Source organism: Mirounga angustirostris, unplaced genomic scaffold, assembly GCF_029215605.1.
Source record: "Mirounga angustirostris isolate CCGP_5_RB_7025 unplaced genomic scaffold, mMirAng1.0.hap1 SCAF_4, whole genome shotgun sequence".
Classification (NCBI taxonomy): domain Eukaryota; kingdom Metazoa; phylum Chordata; class Mammalia; order Carnivora; family Phocidae; genus Mirounga; species Mirounga angustirostris.
Window position 1 is genome coordinate 66752424 of NW_026991712.1, and position 20650 is coordinate 66773073.

A 20650-nucleotide genomic window follows, 5' to 3' on the forward strand; every position below is an offset into this window, starting at 1 on the left:
TACATATCCCCAAAATGAGAATAGTCACACACGTGGTGGTAGTGAGGGACATTGCAATAAAAGGAGGTGCTATAAAACCAAAGCTCAGCAAAATTTGCACAGCTTTCTTAAAAGGAGATCATTTATTATAAAATTTAGTCCTAGAATTATAAGCCTGCAGTGATTCTCCAACAAAATTCTATCAAAAATTGCTAAGCCCATTGTTTGTAATTAGTGAGGAGAAAGAAACAGAAAGAAATGATCAATTGGAAAAGATAAAGATCCTTGAATAACAAGTGATGAGTATTAGATGTAGTCGATATTAAGTATATTAATGACCGCAAAATTTTAAGGCAATTTTACAGGCTCAAACGTTGTTTCATGTGATCTTCACCAAAATACTGGGGGGACTGGGGCAGCGATTATTTTGTCATGATTTTTATAGATGAGAAAAATACCAGGATGCTAAATAACTTGAATGGAGGTAAAGGGTTTTCTGGCCACCCCCAGGCTTCTCTCGGGCTTGTCTGATAGCAGAATCCTTGGAGTCCTTTTTCACTGTCTTAGCTAAGAGAGGGGTGGGATTCTTTGTATCTTGATTTAGCAAAGCTAGCCATGATATGCACATGTACGAGATCAGATAATTTGAATAAGATAATGATAGAGTTAACTCTATTTTTAATTTCCAGATGAGACAGTACGAATGACAATATTAACAACTATTTATTATGTGGTAGGCACTGTGCTACCTGCTTTACATATATTAGCTTATTTAACCCTCAAGTATTATTATCGTCATTTAATTATTAGACAACAAGATTCAGAAAGATTAGTTAACCAAGTCAAGTCATGCAGCTAGATTGTGGTAGAACCAGAAATTGATGCTCGGTCTCACTTAAAAGCTAGCCCATGAATATTGTCACTTCAAGGGGAAAGTGCTCCAGAACTATACCAGAGATATTGACCACTATTTTACAAGGATATGGATCACTAATTCTCAGATGTAGTTGAGTTTGAGGGTAAGGATGGGGCTAGAGGTTCACATCAGAATCTTGTGGGTGTTTTTTTAAATAAAAATAAATTTTTCGTTTTAGAATAGGTTTAGATTTACAGAAAAATTACAATGATGATAGAGTTCCTATATACCCGCCCCCCCCCACACACAGTTCTCATTATTAACATCTTCAGTGTGGTTGTTTGTCACAATTATGGGTATTATTTTGAGAAAAAGTTCATTCAATATTAAAAATAATTGTGTATTTGAAAAATCATACAGGGGCACCTGGGTGGCCCAGTCAGTTAACCATCTGACTCTTGATTTCGGCTAAGGTCATGATCTCAGGGTCATGAGATCAAGCCCAGCATCCAGCTCCGCACTCAGTGGCGAGTCTGCTTGAGATTCTTTCTGTCTGCCCCTCCTCCTGCTGGCACATGTATGTGCTCTCTCTCTCTCTCAAATGAATAAATTAATTTTTAAAACAAAAGAAAAATCATACATAATTTAGACAATAAATTTAATAAAATCTTCTCTTCCAATGGGTATATTCAGGAAGTATGAATTCTTCTTCATTTAGAAACTTCTTTCTGGAGAAGGAGAGAGAGAGGTATCTTTCACAAAGGGGTACACCAGAGATCAGATAGTGAGATCTTTCTACATAAAGAAACATTGATCAAAAAGTGAAAAAGACCAATTTGGATGTGTATCAAATTATCAGTTCAGCACAAAGCTAAGAGGGTTAGATAATATAATGACTACTGGAAAAAGGAATTGAGAGGGAAACAATGAGAATGCAAAGAATTGTACTTAGGTCAAGCATCAACTGCCTAAGAATAGGATGAGGAAATGTGTGGCTTAGCAGAAAAGTGTTTAAAGCGGTGGTTCTTAACCTTGATTACTCATTGCAATCAACCGAGGAGCCTTAAAAACTACTCATACCTGGTCCCACCCCCAGAGGTTCTGATTTCTTTGGTTTGGGGTGCAAGCTGATGGCTTTAAAACTCCCCCAGGTGATTCTAATGTGCAACCAAGGTTCAAAACCACTAATTTAAAGGTTTAGTTAATGCAGTGGTTCTTATTCCATTGGTCTGGAATGGAGCATTTATTTTTTTTTTTTTAAACCATTTCGGGTGATTGTAATGAGCAGCCAGGGTTGATAACCTCTGGAATATCAGAAAGCTTAAGACAAGTCCGTGGTGATATGATTTCAAAAATCAGTTGTTCCTCTGCTTCCAACAAAACATTAATAGAAGTCTGGTATGCAAGGTAAAGAAAGTAGTTCCTCTCTACGTTTCTAGTTGAAATACCACCCCCACTTTGCCACCTTTTAAGAGGCAGGTTGGTTAATTGATTTCATCCAGGATGTCAAAAGACTAAAGGCCATGTCATCTCTGACATACAATTTAAAAATGACATGATAGTTGTCTTTAAATATTTTTAAAGGGCTGTCATGTGGAAGAGGGATTATAATTTTTTTTTTTTTTGCCCTTGTCTTTTTGAAAGGGTAGAAATTAGAAGGAGGAAAATTTCAGCTGAGTACAAAAAATAACTTTCTACTAAAGTGGACTTTCTGAATGCCATCTTTAGAGGTATCTACTCAGAAATTGCGCAGAATCCTCTCTAGGGTCTTGTGGCGTGTTCCTGTTTATATGTACCTCCCAACTTTGAACTATCCAGATTGAAGTGTCCACGAAGGCCAAATCCATATGCTGTGTTTTCTTTTTTTTTAACCAGTAGAAGTGGTCCAGTGCCCTTAACAGAGTAGGACCTTAATAAACATTTATTGAACATATGAATGTTGAATTTACCTTTCTATATATTTCAGTAGGAAACTAAAGGTTGTGTCTGCAATGCAGAGTAAAAGTAAACATTTGTACCAATTCAGATTTATTCTTCATTTAAAATACAGTTGTTGAGCTAAAAATTAGTTATTTGCTTCAAGTTATCTGATTATTTCTTTTCTTTAAGATTTATTTATTTGAGAGAGAAAGAGAGAGAGTGCACACACAGGGGGAGGGGCAGAGAGAAAATCTCAAGCAGTCTCCCCACTGAGCGGGGAGCCGGGCACGAGGTCAGTCCTACCACCCTGAGATCATGACATGACCCCAGCCAAAACCAAGAGTCGGAAGCTCAGCCAACTGAGCCACCCAGCGTCCATGATTATTATAATTTCTAATTTACTTTCTCACCTGTCTTTAAGGCAGTCATGTAAAAATGCGCACACACATCTGGAGCCTCACTCCATTTCTTTACACCTTCTAGAGCGCTGCCCGCAGATCCTCCTCTCCCCCCTCCTCATCCACCTTTGTAAGACCGCCCAAGTGTTCAGCCCCAGTGGACCGTGGCGGGACCTGGCTGTCCATTTCACTCCAGCTATCACTGCTATCCACTGATCACCATGGCTAATCATATGGTATGACAGTCTGCACCAATCATTAAGATGACCCAAATTAACAGCCTGGCCATGTCACAGTACATTCATTCCACATATACAGACATGGCCTAAGTGTGAGGCAGAAACTTGGATGTGCTTATTTGTGTTTGCATCGTTACATGCATTATTGATTGTCATGAGCTGCTTCAATGGTTTAAATCTGCAAATGAGAATCATCTGTTAATTATTACAGCCAGAACGGAGATCTGAGGGCAAAAGAGAAAGTGTACATGCCTTTTTCTACCAGCACATCCTTTCGTTTGCCATTTTCCTTCACAGTTACATGGTAAAGCATCTTAGCACAACACATTCCCCAGCTTTTTGCTTAGAAGGGATACTTAATCAGAATGTTTTTAGATCCGGAAAAGAGAAACAGATCTCTCCTAGCCAGGTGAAGAAGGTAGTTCAGGCTCTAAATTGTAAGTTCATCGTGGGAATTCTGTAATCCAATTTCCTACTGTATACTGGTTAGTAAAGCTCAGTTCTTGACAAAACACAGGCAGCCTTATCTTAATCACAATTCCAATTGTTGGCACCTTGTGGTGCCTGGTGTAAATTATCCCCAAAATATTTGCATTCTTGATAGCCATTTCTCTACAATGCATTTAATAAGTAGAGGGTCCTATTACCTGCTAAATGTTAGTATAAATTAACAATCCATTATGTACAATAAGTTTTATAAAACATTTACAGATAGAGATCATGTTTAATTAAAATTAACTTGCATATGAAAGCCAAATGCACTAATGATCACAATGACCTTTTATTACCTACAGTCCCTTGTTTTGGCTGGATGATTGACAGCTTGCTGTTTGGCTACCATGTTGAATTTCAGCTGACAAGACTTTTCATTTTAACTCAATTTGCCCGCCTATCACAAGCTGGTGGCAGGCCAGACCCAAGTCACCCAGCTTTGCCTCAGCAGCTTGCTCTACTTCTCATTAGTACGCATTTATTCAGTGGAAATTGGAAGACAAATGCTTGAAGGCATGTGAACTAAGTATAGCAAATTAGGTTTAAAGACTGAATATTTATAAGTATATGGAAAGTTTTTTTTTTTTTTTTTTTTAATTCTAGAGCGAATTGAGAACTGAGTGCTAGCTTTGGTATAAAAGAAATGAAGATAGCAGGGGGAAGGAGGATTCTAAGAATAACAATACTATAAGCTTTTTCTTTCCATTTTGGAAATATGTAAAATCTCTCTGACAACACCTTATCAAATACCAACCTGGCCTCTCTTTCGTGGAGTGCTTGCACAATGAAGTTTAACACCTCGTGTGTAAGAAGAGGGGAAAAAAATGAGGGTCATGTTCATTTGTTGCTTGGTTATCCCTTGGTATGTTTTAAATTGCCTTGTTTGTTCGGCACTCACACAGAAACAGATGTTGCTCTCCCGTGCAGGATAATTTACTGTACCTCCTGGTGCAGCATGGAAGTCCTCCCAGGGCCCAGCTGGTCTGTCAGTGGCACTGGCTGGTGTCTGCTCAACTATGACAACTACAAGTAGAGGCTGCAATTTTTTTATTGTGCAGTTGTCATTCTTCTCAACATATAGCTCTGCCCGCATCCTTACTGGCGCTGGTGGAAAAGCTGCTGGCTTTTGTGTCTGTACATTGTAACGCAGAGCCACGGATGCTCCCCCCTCCATTGTTGATAATAATGCAACTCATTACTTTTGTCATCTAATGATTATCGGCATGATCGCTCAGAGCGAGAGCCAACCTCGTCTTGCACACATAACTGGTACCGGAAGGTAAAACAGATTTGTCATTTACGATCTGACCGCTAAGCCACACTTTGGGCTCCATTATTGTGATTAACTTCTGCATAAGATATGCTTGCCCAATTGTCATTTGCGATCCCGCAGTGGGCGCAAGCTGCCATGCTTCCCTCGAGCCCATCGGCCAGTCGGATGGGACCACGTTATTCGGACTGGTAAATGCCTGCCCTGCCACAGAGCCACCCCACAACGATTTTGCTTTTGCATTTCTTCTTCCCACACCCCTACTGGACTTGGGGGAACAGCACTGCTACATATGTCAGCTACCATTTCCCACCACAGGCGAAAATGGTGCTGCGCCGTTGTTGATCCAACAGAGCCAGCAGCAGTACCTGGGAAGCCGACCCTTGCTTTTCACCATAGAAATGTTGGTCACTGGTGTCCTGCCAGCTGAAATCCGTCATGTCAGGTGCCTTGTGGCTATCTGCAGTGGAGTCCACGTTCCAAAACCAAAGTTCTTTTCTGGCCTCATCACCAACAAACCGATTTGACTCTGCCTGATTATAATAACGAAGGCAGTCCAAAAGAATATGCACAGTTTCACTGTACGTCACATTGAATCACCACACTGGCCACACAGAGTGGACCGCAGCCTCATTTCCTTAGACAAATGCATGCTGAGGGGAAAATGTCCTGGGAGAAGGCACCCAAAGCTACTTGATATCCCTGTGCAAGCTGTGCGTAGATTTAAATTTTAGTGAAAAAGCATTTATTTTTCTTTTTTTGCTGATGCAAGCCCTCACTGAACTGACCAGTGCACTGCTATAATCTAATAATTGAGTACTCTATGTTTCTGAGCTTTGCTGAACACCAAGAAATTGGGGGGTGTGTGTGTGTGTGTGAGTCTAAATTGCAAGCCATAAACACAACCGTTTGTTACCATGTGAAAGGGGGAAAACGCTCAACTGGAGCTCTTTTTCACATTGCTGATTAGAAAGAATCAAGCTTTATATTCTAGGACCCATTCACGCTGGTGAAAACATAGTCAGTTTTGATTATGAAGACAGAGATGCAGACCTAGACAGGAACTACATGCTGATATGCATGCTATCAGAATGATTTATGCAAATTATGCATATTATTCCCAAAGGAATTCCTCCTCAAACTGCCAGGATAAATTGCCGGAAATTAGCCATAAAATCTGTCGTGCTAGGAGCAAAAGGTGAAGGCCATTGGGAAAGCAAGGACATTCAGCTTCTAGAATCTTCCAGGTTATGATGGTGGCTGTTATTTTCTCTGGATGCTGAGGAAGACACGGTTTTCTTCTGAATCCTATGAAAGTCTTTTTTTTCTTTGAAATTTTTCCAACAAATGCTGACCCACATTTTATTTACAGCTAGCATAAAAGAAATTAAGTGTTAAACCACTGCAGAAAGCTCTACTACAATTACTTTACTATTAACTGCCTAAGTGGTTATTAAATGCCTAAGCCTGGCTTTAAAGATGTAGCTGTTCTGAAGGGTGGTGAAATAACCCACCAGCAGCGTTCTTCAGCTGGGAGATGGTTTTAATGTCCAATGGATATACCTATCACACAGCATTTCTCTCTTGCAAACCTTTCCTTCCTACAGAAATCCTAGCTAATAACCTTTCTGCCCAAGTACAGCACAGCAGCCTTCTGTCTGTGACTGGGGCCAGGTCACAGCTCTCTCCCCGCCTCCTCATTGCTCTGGGAGTCCAAGACCACCATGGCTCTCCCCTTGGTGCTCAATGGATCTGATTAGGAAAGGGTTCCCTTTTCGATCAAAGCTATTGGTAATGAGCTTAATGACAAATTGAGAACACTGTTCAGGAGCAGTCATGTTTTAATAAGCTGTTGCTTGCTTGTGTCCTTCAGAAAGCACCGTTCTCGAGGTTTTACGACTATGCTCGTTTTCAAGCATCATTCGTTTTGTTCAAGAGGATTTGACTCTACAGTCAGAGACGCAGGACTACTGTTTGCGAAAGGGGGACTTGGTAGCCATCTTTCCTCCAGTCATACATTATGACCCGGAAATCTTTGAAGCTCCAGAGGTAAACAAGCATCAGGCAGTCTTGTTGCTACTTCTTAGATAACGGCAAGCACGTTCCTCTTCCTCACACTGTCTTTCCGTGGCTTCCTTCTGCCACCTCGTTCCAGAAGGAATTTGAGACGGATTGATGACTTCTGTTCTGCCTTCCAATGGGAAAATTTTCCTACTTACTGAAGTGTTTCCTAAGGATCCCTCTTCAAAGGTTTTTGGTCTATAAATAGAAATAGAATGATGAGACTAAATGCTGGCTTCTTCAAATGAAATGGGCATTTTACCTTGGCCATCATTACCTTTAGGCCAAAAATAGGTTTTGCTTGGCAGAGAATTATTGAAAACCATGGAGGGCTAGCTAATGACAGGTGGCTTAGAGAATGAAGAATGAGGACTGTTTTGCTTAAGTGTTTCTAGAGTGGGGTTTACTGTCCCCAGATCAAGCACCATCACTGCCGTAGTTAAGCCCATATACTTTTTCACCTCTTACCAAAGGTATATGCCCCTTTTTGATCAATCAGGATGGCATTATGAACCTGAGATTGTAAAGCTGCTGCTCACGGGTGAAGCTCTGAGGGTAATTGTGTCATCTCCTTGTATTTTTTTCTGAAGCTGGAGTTAATGAATATCAAAGACTGGAAATTAATCCACCCTGGCTCATCCCTTAATACCACTTCAGAGGTTCACCACCTGCATGCAAATTGAATGCAGTCATATTCTGCCTGTGTGTCTCATGAAGTACTGTTTTTACTATAGTGGTTTTTGTATATGAAATGCTTTTTCAAAGGTAAACTTCTCTGCTCTTTTTGAGCACTTCGTAGAGGGATCACTTTTAAACCATTTCTAGGTTAGATGTTTTGCAGCCATGCTAGATGAAAATAGTGTTGAATTTTGGAAATTAATAAGAAGAGGACAGACTCCAAATAAAATGAGATAATTTGCATCTATTTCATCGGCAAAGGCAACATTTTTTAAGTGAGGGGGAAAGTATACATATGGTTTCTATGCGTTTCAGAAAAAGAGGCATTATATGTAGGGATAACAAATCAGAAGTAGGGTATTAGTAAGTGAATGGACATTCTGCGGAAAACTAGCTTTGTCTCCACATTTGTAAATATAAAAAAAATTATTCCACACATAGATATTCAGTAAATAGGGCAAATAATAACTAATATTTAAAAAATATTTTAAATTTTAACTTTTATTTCTATCTATAGTTTTTTTTATTTAACGTCTATTTATTATTTTCATTATGTGACTCTTCCACTAGTCATTAAGTTTACCATTCATATCATGATAGTAAAATCAACATTAAAGTTATCAGCAAATACACGATAAATGTTTACCAAATTACCGCTGTTTTTGCGGTACTGTTCTTTGGTCTCCAAAATTAACTAGCTAGTTTTTTTGCCATCATTGTTTTCTTGAAATTAGTTGTGGAATGCTGATCGTTATTGGCACAGAAAAATATGACATGGTTCAGAATCATTCTTATATGATTTGGCAAGGTCTTACATAATCATTCATTCTATGAACATTTACTGAGCACCTACCGCTATCAAACAAATAGATTTATTCCTGTCATTTTTATCAACTTGGGATGATAATAAGTAGATGCTATAGATGCTCATAGAACAGATGCCCATCTGAAACCATCATCCATTGACAGTAAAAAAGAGAAGGAAATCCTGGGAAATTCTGTCCTTGGCCATTTGTCACTGAGAGCACAGACCCAGAAGCTCTTCAGAGGCTTGTATTCCCCACTGCCTATCTTTTGTGCCCTATAGATCTTGAATTGGAAGACCAGGCCTTAGATATAGAAAACAGACAGTAGCTATGAGTCCAGAAACTTGAAGAAGACCAGCTCCAGATATAAATATAGTTCTTCTTTGAGGACATAGATACTGAAGAGCCTTCACAGAACATAGGTTCTCCCAACCCAGTGAGGCATAAATTCAGGATGTTCAAGCCCAAGAGACTCTAGAATATCACATTCTAAAAAGAGTCCATGGCCTTCCTTCAAACACCTCTCTATTCCTAGAATGTTGCTCTTTGTCCACTCAAGAGGTTCCAGATTACTCCACAAGAATCACCCTTAATCACCTCTCCTTTGGCAGTGTTCCTGATTCCCACCTCGTTACGTTCCTCAGAGAATTTGCCATTGCCCACTCTGTGGCCTGTTGTACCTTTGTTATAGTGCATACCACCTGCTGTTTTCCAATTATTTGTTGGTTTGTCTGTGCTCCCATAGGCTGTAAGCTCCAGAAGTGGAAAGACCACACCACTCACTGCCTTCTCTGCATTCTCAGTGCCTAGCATATGAGGGTGTCCACAGGGCGAATAAATAAGGGGATGCTGGAAGGGATGAATGCTCTGAAAGTGAAAATACACTTCAATTAGAATTTTAAATCACCGATATTGCATATTCAAATATGTACTGGGCCTAACTAGAAAAAATGGATGAAGTGGCTTGTGTATAAATGTAACAATACTATCAGGAGTGGTAAAAACTATGGGGAAAGGAGAGCCCAGAGGTATCTAAATAAGACCATTTGACTACTTTTGAATTAGCCTTCAGCTCTTACAGGCACATAGGCCTAGCATGGCTGAGTCATTTAAAAAAAAAAATTCAGAAAACAGATTTTGGGGTAAACTTTAGAATTTTTAAAGGTTTGGATAAACAATGTTTAAAAACACAACATGGGCTAAACAAAAAGTGTTTGGGGACCTAATTGGGTCTATAAGCTATCAATATGTAACTTCTGTGTAAAGAATTATTCTTTTTCTGAGTATTGGGTGCTTAGTTTATTGTAATAATAGCCACTTAGGTGGCTCTTGCCCATATGGGAAATCAATTGGCAACTAAAATTGAAGACAATGAGAGAGAGAGCACAGGAAACACCCCTTCTCAATTTTCTTTTCCCTCTCTTCATTGGTCTACATGCTATTCAAAAAAGCCTAGATAATTTAACTAAGAATAGATCGCTTTTTAAATTTTTCTGAAGGCCTCAACTTTGCATCTATTATTAGCCAGAATTCAAGCAACTGGCGCTCCAATAATTGGTAAATGGTGATGATTTCCTTTCTGCCAAAATACAGCATCCCAACCTGGAGCTATGAAGAGGAGCAAATCTATTGGTTGGTTTTTCTGTGGCCAGAGGTGGTAAGGTACAAAGGGAAGCCTGGAAACACTGTTGAGCCATAGGGAAGAAACAGCAAACTTTTAGGGTGGTAACACTTTATCGCAGCCATGTAGCCTCCTAAAGCAAGGACACGGGGAAACAACAAAGTAATTACAAAGCCATTGGAGCACTCCCAAAAGCTCTGAAGCTGAAAGACCTTATTTGACCTCATGCAAGTCTGCCCTATCTAACTTCTCAGCTGTGTAGGGATTCTGAAATTATAAAACGAATTTGAAAGCCCTTGAATAAATTCTAAATCACTATAAAAACTGTTGTATCAATATTATTCTGATTATTGTCACTGTTCTACAAATAGGCCAGTAATAACAAATGAGGAAATACTCTAATTTTTTGTCTGTACCTCAAATTGGAATAGAGATTATGCCACCAGTCTACTTCAAGGAAACAAATGTATACTGAGCATCTGTTATCCAAAAAGTACTTTGATGGACATAATGGGGGGCACAGAAATTTAAAAGGCCCTTGTCTTTAAGAGCTTAGAGTTTAGGGAATTGGCCTTATCACACAGCTATGTTCTCAGAGCTAAGAGCTTAGAGTTTAGGGAATTGGCCTTATCACACAGCTATGTTCTCAGAGCTTCGTGTTGAGAGGGTTTCTGCCGTACCGGTAAATTGGCCTTCATGCCCACTATGTTGGAATCAGCAGTGTGCTGGTAAAACAGCCCTCTGAAAAGCCCTGATTTTCTCAATGTTTGTGGTTTAAATACTCCCACGTGACTGATTTCTTGTGACTAATATGAAGAGCCTCAACGCAGAGCTGGGAGGAGACGTGCACACTCTCTCGAGCTAGTACAAACGAATTGGAACTTAAGTCAGGCAGATAAAAAGGAACTCTGTCATCTTGCCCCCAGTAGGGCTGATTGTAAACCCAGGGCAAGAGTGTAACCCCTTAGTCATCCACTCAAAACACTGACAGTTCTTATCTTAGAAACTTTTCTTTTCTCTAATCTGGATTCCTACACCCAAAATGATAATTGAATGAATACGAACCCTGATTATATTGTATGTCACCCACCTCAGCAAGACTAGGTTTTAATGCCTTTTTAACTTCAATGTTTCACTTACAGGAAGTGCTCAAAACAAATCTCTTAAACTGAACTAAACACAATATTGGGGCACACAAATTAGGCTCCTCAGTCACTTGTACCAAAACTCTTTTCTATCCAGAAAATTGTATCATGTATCCAATCTTGATTTCTAGTGCTAAATATTATACCATTCCCTATTTATGAACGCTGAATATTCATCTACGCTTCATTCTCTACATGTTTATTTACTCATTCAATATCTGTGTTTTCTTCAGAAGCCTGAAGATTGCTTTTAAAATATACTTTATTGTCATGTATTTATTCATTAATTCAACACATGTATATGGAACCTCTACTATGTACATAGCACTATGTTGGGTGCTTTGAAAATACAGAGATAAATAAGACAATGTGACAACTCCGATCTCCTGGGATTTCTTGGCTCTGCCATCTCCTGTGGGTTAGCTCCATTGTCAACCTGGTGGCCATAGCTGTCCCCGACATCAGAATCACATAGAACTAGGTCCAGAGGAGAAGGGGACATTAACCATTTTGTTTGTTTGTTTGTTTTTCTTTGTTCACAAGAAAGGAAGTGCTATCAGATGTCCTCACAGACATTTCCTCTGTAACAGTGACGAGATTTACACACCCTATCCTCAGTCAGAGGCCAGATCAGTGTGATTACCGTGATGGGTGCCTAGACAAACTTCAGCAGAAGAAAGATGTTCAGAAGTCAACCACAAGAATTATGAGAGGAGTAATGGGGAATTACAGTGTCATACCCTTTCTTTTATGATTTCTCTATTCTTCATCCGCTTAATATTTAATTGACCGTCTTTAGTTGTGAAGTGCTGAGCTATTAGGGTGACTGCAAAGAGTTTACATCAATATGACAAGGTCTGCATTTAAGTTCCTCCAAATGAATGCGTGCACCTTGAGCTCCTAACCCTTTATTCTATGTCACTGTGACCCCAGAATCTTACAGGTGAGACTGTTATACCCCTTCTCTTTTTGGCAAAAACCAGACCATCTCCCTAGCCTCTGCCACAGGCCTGTCCTTTGGTTTCTGCTCTAGTTCTGCATGCCCTGACAATGGAAAACAAATTGAAAATAAATTTCAACTCAAAAATATATTTATGCCTATGTGCCCTTTGAGCTGGATGGTAGTAACAGAGCAAAAGAAGTTGGTCTTTCCTGTTCTTGTTTCATAATATAAACAACTAAGTAGGAATTTCTAAGATGTTTACTATAAGGAAATGGAATAGAAGGTGGTAGAAAACTAGAGGAGTGACATTGCTGATAGAGTAGAAATTTGAGGGAATTGAAGGTGAACACTACCTACAGGTCACAGGGATGGGGGAGCCTCATGTGTTTATCCTGCTGGCCTCTCAGAGGGCAGTACATTCACTTTCACAAAGAAGAACAGGATAGCCATGAAATAAAGCAATTGTTGGCTTATTTATGAAATCGGGACACTCTGAAGTTATAGCCCAAGTCAAGTTTTCCTTTTGTATCTCCTGGCTTAATTAGTGTGGCAATAGTGAGATCTTTTTCCAACAAATTATTTCATGAGTAAGTTAACTTGAACTGACGTGGCTATGTGAGGAGCTCCTGTGGAGTGTTCTCTCCTCAGATTGGTCAGTGAGAAGGTGGCAGCACCAGTCCTTAACTCAGGCAAGCAGGCGGGGCCCCAGTCACGGAAAAGGTTATCAGGAGAGAGTACCATATTGTACTCTATCTCCAGTAACAAAGTGCATGTCAACAAGAGTGTCCTAGTTCATTACTACAGGGGGGCACAGATATTTTTAGTTTAGCACTAGTTAGATCCTATTCAGATACATCCCAGAACTGTCTGTGGGGGTGGAAAATACTTGTGTTCTAATGTAGATTAATTTGGCCCTTACGATTGCACCAACTTGCGAGTTGGAGGGGAATTGAGACCACCCATAATGTGCTTTCCAAGCGTGAATCTTTATCAAAATAGGTATCTAGGTAAAAGAAGACAAGCCCAGTACTTTTTAAAGGAGATTATTTTGATGGCATTCATATTGAGTGAGAAAATTAGATCATTTGTGATGGAGTCAGAATCCATCCACATATTGTAGGGTTTTCACTGTAACATGAAATGCTTTCAGGCTGACCTGCTTCTTTGCCTCTGACTTCATGTAGTTCATATCAAACTTGTGTGCTGAGCAGGTCTAATGCTAATGAGCACCAAGTATAGGAAATACTTGGTCATTTTCATGCATGGCATGTGCATTAATTTAATCAATGGCTTAATTCACCATGGGCTGAAATAAGGTCACTCAGTTTCTTCTCAGAAACTCAAGTGAGAGTAAATTAACGCCAGGCTAAACACCCTAGATAAACCAGTCCCGTAATTTTCTGTAACAAGTTAATGTAACTTATTTATGAAAACATATTGGAAATACCTGCCACCCTAGAGATAGCCCAAAGAGAGTCCATTGTAATAGGCACCGTGCTAGGAGAAATTCAGTACAACACCAAAAAACAAGCAAGATGGGTTTGGTGGCTTAGTTCCTCTATGTGCTACATGTGAATTTCAAATTTCATTTTATGTCTATTTAACCCAGACATAAACACTGAATCCTCATCCATCAGGAAGGACTAGAAAAGGCATATTAGGCAGCTCCTGTGGCCAGTAGAAGTCAATATCCCATAGTAACAGCGGCAGCGCAGGAGTCCTTACCTTTTACCCAACATCAGTCCACCAAGTGGGACCATCTTAGGGAACAAACATACAGAGACCATCTCTACATGTAGGAACTTCAGCATAAGAGAGAGATGTGAATTAGGAAGAAGAGTCATATAGATATGTGCATTTCACTATGATAAGGGAGAAGTCATTTCTTAGTAGCGTTTGAGTTTTTTTGAAAGTTCATCCCTAATTTACACCTACACCTTTTACTCTCTGGGCATTTGCAGGATTCAAAGGAGCCTTTTCAGAAAGACAGAGAGAGCGGGCAACTTTGTGAACCTGACCTCAAACTATTTCATGTAAATTTTGCACTTTAACTAAACTCCTTATCTCTTCTCTACAGGAGTTTAGGTTTGATCGTTTTGTAGAAGATGGTAAGAAGAAAACCGCCTTTTTCAAAAACGGGAAAAAGCTGAAGTATTACCTATTGCCATTTGGATTCGGAGCCAGCAAATGTCCAGGCCGATTTTTGGCAATTGTTGAAGTAAAGCAATTGTTGGTTGTACTTTTAACTTATTTTGATTTAGAAATAATTGATGCTAAACCTATGGAAGCAAACTACAGTCGCCTTTTGTTTGGTATTCAGCATCCAGCTTCTGATGTTTTATTTAGGTACAAAGTAAGATCTTAAAAGAAGTGATAAAGAAAGAAAAGAAATTTATCCGAACTAACCTAAATGTCCTCGGCTCGTCTATTTGTTTTGAATTTCTGCAAATATAATTGCTTTGTTTGTCTGTTTGTTTAAAAAGTGCCAATTTATATTTGATCTGCGATCAGTCCAGTTCGTACTTGGTCACAAAACCCATCATAAACTAAAAGAGGATGTCGACATGAAAATAGACATCATAATCAGCATAATGATAAACTCAAAATAGCCTTTTTATGTTTTTCTACATATTGTGATTTTCGCTCATCATGGTAAATGTACCACAATAAATTTGGCACTGTGGGATTTTTTTTAAGTCACTCAGATTCTTCTCTAATATGTAAAATCACACTTTATGTACTAGTGGAAATTTGTGCTGGAAATGGACACAGTCTAACAAATTCAAAATTATCAGAGAAGAAGGAAATTAAATTTTCATGCGATAAACTGGATGAAAATGTTCCCTTCAAGTGTAATATCAATAATGTCTATATCGCCTGGGTACTTTTGCCTTAAATGAGTTTTGCGGTAGATTAAATGCTCCAACTTCACTTCAATATTTAATCATGCATAAATGTTCTTTATTACTTTGTATACTATGGCTCAATGCAACAAAATTTCTCATTATGTAAGACCACTCATGTTAAGTTAGATACTGAGAAGATTTCATGTATAGGAACACACAAAGCCTATTATATATTCAGCATTTGCCTGAGACGTTAGTATTAGGTTTGTTGTTAAGAGCAAATGTTAAAATCATGACAGGATTGATGGTAGCATTTGGTTTTAGTGTAAACTCAGGGCTATATCAGCATTGCAGTGAACTCTTTCCTAAATGCTTCCATTTATATAAACTGAGAAACCAGATCGCAGTATTTGTTCTTGACACATCACCTTTTGGACCTGGAGTTTATCTGTATTCTTTTGAGTTACACCGTTATGGAATGCAGTATAATTTTATATGCCACAGCGCAGCATTGTGTCCATGATTCAGAGCTTTCCAATTTCAGCTTACCAGGTGATTGGCATCTGACCGCAATGACGCTACTGTATTTAAACAGGAAAAGCAGGTAATAAAATTCAGTTAATTTGCATTGCATGGATCGGAACTTCTATGATTTCAGCATCATGCTTTTGTTTTTAAAAAGGAAATTGATTATTAAAGTAACATTATAAAATACTTACGGTACTTAATAATAAGTAGATGTTCTAGCATTTATAGCCTCCTTCTTGAAGTACATGCTCTAAACATTTCTTAGTGAGGCTCTGCTAGCTAAGCTCTGTTTTTTGTTGATCAGAAGCATCTTTATTTTTGCCCTTGTTCTTGAAAGGTGATTTTTCTGTGCGCACAAATCTATTTCCTCCCAGCACTCTGAAGATAGTGCATGTTCTTACGGCTTCCATTGTTGCTATCAAAAGGTTAGCCATTAGTTTAATTATTCAGAGGGCAGTCTGCCTCTTCTCTCTGATAGCGTTAATGTGTTCTTTTTGTCTTTGATGTTCTTAGTCTCTATCACGCTTGCATGTCACAGTGCCTCTTGAGTCTGAGAATGTGTGTCTTTCATCGGGTAGGAAATATTCTTAGCCATAACCTCTGAGTAGTACCTCTCCCAGACTCTATTAGATCCTCTCACTCTATACTCCATCATGTTCTTTGACCTTTCCTCCCCATATTTTCTACCTCTATTTTACATTCTAGGTAATTTGTTTAGATCTCACCGTGAATTTAGTCTCTATACTGTGTACCTAATTTGCTCTTTATCTCATCCATGGAGTTTGGTTTTAGTTTATGGTACACAATTATGATTTGTCCAAGTAAGTCCCCTCTGGCTTTGTCTACTTATTCTATCTTATCTCTAATCTTCACCATTATACTTCTCCCCATCATAGGCAGACATTCTAATGTGTTTGATATTTATCTTTTCATAAGTTTATATTTTTATAAAACATATTACCTGTGTGCATGTTAATTTACATACACAAATTTTCTATATATGACATCCTTCTTAATTTTCTTATTAAGCTCTATATTTTTAAAGATATATTCATATTACTATACATATATGTATATATACATATATATTTAATCTTTTGCTTCTAACTGCTATGATCTCTTCACCCCATGATGGAAACTATATCCATCAGCTACTTAATTTGGGGGAGAGGCCAAAGCAGGAACTAAAAACTCCTCCCCTACCTATCCTCCCACTGCTGTGTCCACCATCCTCTGTCCCGGGCTGCTGCAAACTCTGTCCCCAACCCCTGTAGTGTGCATACACATGCACACACAAACACACATACAGAGTCTGTGACTACCTTCATTCTCCCTGAGATGTTCTAGATCTGTTATGTTCTATCCTTAGGGCCTTACGACCCTCTCCCTTCTGTGGGTTGATTGATTTTGAGCCAGGGTACCAGCTGCCAACTTGTCAGCTTTCAGTTTTTCTGATCCCACTGAATTTGCTAAGTTCAATGATTTTATATTCAGTTTGAGAACTCTCTTTTGTTCATCCTATCTGCCTGGTCATTTTTTTTTTAAACTTTATGTATTTATTTGAGAGAGAGAGAGAGAGAGAGCACAAGCAGCAGGGAGAGGGAGAAGCAGGCTCCCAGCTGAGCAGGGAGCCCGATGTGGAGACTTGATCCTAGGACCCTGGGATCATGATCTGAGCTGAAGGCAGACGCTTAACCGACCAAGCCACCCAGGCGCCCACTGCCTGGTCATTTCTGATGTCTTGTTCCTTCATCATATGCTCAGTATCCTCTTCCATTTCTTCAAGTACATTAGGAAACCTATTTTATATTATGTATCTGATGTTTCTAAATCATTAATGTTTCGTGGGTCTGATTCTATAGTTTGTTTCTGTAACTCTTACTCACTATGGCTTGTTTATTGAGCCCATATTCCTTGGAATTTTATCTCTGGAAATTTTTTTAAGCCTGAGTTTAAAACTCATTCCTTCAGGGAGAAGTTGAGTTACTTTTGTCTGACTGCTGATGTTATTATCAAATTCACATCACTTTAAGTTTGCAGCTTGAGAGGGGATGAGGGGTGGGAGATACATAGGTAATGTGGGTTCTAGCCTTAAATCAGCTACAAAGCAGCCCTATGATTAGGAATAGATGGGAGACACTTTCTATTTTGTTTTGTTTTGTTTTGTTTTGTTTTGTTTTGTTTTGTTTTGTTTTCCTTCACCATCGCTGAGAGAGGCAAGTCTACAGACAGTTTTGCTCTCTGGAGCAAGGTTTCTTTCTAGTTCACCTACTAAAGATGTTCAGTTTGTGAGTTCTTGGCTTTGTGTGGGAGTCTTTGATTTCACACACACACACACACACACCTTGGGCCCTAGGCTTTATCTTCTGCCTTCCACAAAGCATAGCCCATTCTTTTTATCGTAGGAGGACATCTAGCCCACCATATGACCTGAAGTAGAAACTTCCGTGTGCTTACCTTTGTCTCAGTAGTACACTTTTGCGATGTTACAGTAGAGAGAACACAGGAAATTATTCAATTCTAATGTCTGCTTAACTTATAACTAGAAGTGTGTATAGGAATTTAGAATAGAAAGTAAGAATAAACAAAATGGTTGGGAAAATATTATATAAAAGGAGTGGATAGTAGAACCAAAACAAGAGAGTCCTGTAAAAGGCTTACATCTAGTCATTAAAGTGTGTTTATGAATAGAAAAAAATGTCATGGAGAAATAAGTTAAAAGACATGGATTCCAGCTATGATATGACTAGTTTGTTATCATCGACAAGTCATTTTGCCTCTCATTGCTTCAGTTCCTTATTTGCAAAATAAAAATAATAAGGCCTTTTGACATGAGGGTTCATGATGAGGCTTAAACATAGTAAGATGTGTGAATTTATTTTGAAAACTGTAATGCAATATGCAAACATAAAGTTGTAAAGGAGATACTTCAACAAGTTGTGCCTTTTAAAAACTGTTCTTAATGTATTTGCTAAAGGGAATAATTTTTTGTCATTACATAGTTCATTATTCATTAGTTCAATCAAACATTTATTGAGCATTCCCCCTGTTCTAGATATGTTGTTATGTACTGGATTACCCTTCTTCAAGAACACACAATTTATTAGGGAAAACAACACATACACAACTAATTTATTTTAAGTGTCCTTGTAAGTAATAAATTCATTTCTTTAAAACAGTTTTAAAATTCTGATTTACCTCTAGATCTAGCCTCCCGTCACTCAATCCAAAGTAGTGTTCTGTAATGAGAAATTACTATGTGCATAATTACACACAATAAAACATATTCATCGGGTATTGTGATTATAGGACAAAAATAGCCAAACCAAAAATAGCCAAACCAAACCTTATTGAGGCTCTAAAATGTCTTAAAAACTATACTTTACATATCATAAAAACCCATCTTTTCATTTTTACAGCCTCCCCAAAGTTTCAAATTAAAGGAAATGAATAATAATATTGTTTTATATCAATGACTAACAGTAATGAAGCATCTAGTAGCAAAAACTAAATGCTCTGAAGATATTAAGAAAAAAGCTATTTACCACTAAATAAGGCATGCTGCTAAGCAACCTACATGGGAACATTTATCCGCCTTCTTTTGGTTTTCCTGGCACACTTAATTATATCTTCTTCATTTTATCATTAAGTGTGGGGTCACAAGTCTAAGGTAAAGGGGTTACAACTCAAAATCTACATGATGACTTCTGTTTATTTTCTCATAAAAAAATAATTTGGATAACATTTCCTGTAAATGTCTTCTCATTGAACAGTGGAATCTTAAAACCAATTTCAAAGATCTAAGCACAAAAATTATTTAGGTTTTGATCTTAGCATAAAATAATGTCAATAATTATAAAAGAATTATATGCCCTTAGAATGTGCACTGTTTTTAACCTATTAAATTCACAATATTGCAAACTATTATTTACTTGAACTGCATTATTAGGTATTCATATTCACATACTCAATTAAGAAAAATTTAGCAAGCCAAGATTACATTCCCTGTAGCATTATTTTAAATTATAATGAGCAATCACATAAAACTCTCTACTATTTCTCTAAAGCAATTATTACTTAGTCTTCTTCATAGTGTTAATCTAAATCAGTGATCAATGATGTTTGGACTTTCTAGCTTAAATCTTTATTTTATTTATAATACTTTTCTTGAGTAAGATAAATTTAATTTGTGAAAAACTCTATTGCACCATTTTAAATAGGAGATAATTTGGCAATACTTACGTTTAAAATATTTTGTAGTCAGAGGAGTGCCATATATTATAAAAAAAATGTCATTCTGAATTGTTTGTTTAATATTACCTTTTGATTTTAAAATGGTATATATGTGGATTTATGAGGAAGCAAATCTTAAAAAGACATTAGGTAAGAAAGGCAAATGCTTTGTAAATCTATTTAATTATCTTTTATTTACAACAATAATTCAATAAATCAACTTTTAAAGCACAGGTGAATGACTGTGTGTCCTTATTTCCCTACTAGGAGCATGTTCGGTGACAGAAGATTTGGTTCCAAATAGCAGGTTATTTGGAGAATAATTTTGCTGTCTGAATATCCTCACATCCCTGTCTCCCCCCACCCAAACACACATACACACACACACACACACACACACGTTCTTATTTTCTGATTCCCTCCCTAAAGGTACATTCATTGTTACATTCAGAGTGTTTTTCAATATGTTTTAACTTAGCTATGTATGTGGGAAATAATAAAAACAGACCCAAGAAATATCAGGGACTAATAAGTTTTTTAATAAGTTTATTTTAACCAGGCTGACCTTGCTAGACCACAGTTCTTCATAATTGCAGTCATTCTGTGGAAAGATGTAAAAGAACAAAAAATGGAAG

The 20650-nt window shown here is 38.0% G+C and overlaps 1 protein-coding gene across 2 annotated transcripts in view; it reads left to right on the plus strand.

The window, feature by feature from the left end:
* Positions 1-20246, plus strand: part of LOC123859028 (cytochrome P450 7B1) — a 184721-nt gene extending 164475 nt beyond the window's left edge. For both annotated transcript variants that reach the window (XM_045896482.3, XM_064588275.1), the window contains exons 5-6: positions 7028-7203; positions 14486-20246. In XM_045896482.3, the coding sequence (XP_045752438.1) occupies positions 7028-7203; positions 14486-14773 (464 nt within the window). In that variant the 3' untranslated portion in view covers positions 14774-20246. The remainder of the gene's footprint in view (positions 1-7027; positions 7204-14485) is intronic.
* The last annotated feature ends 404 nt before the right edge of the window (positions 20247-20650 follow it).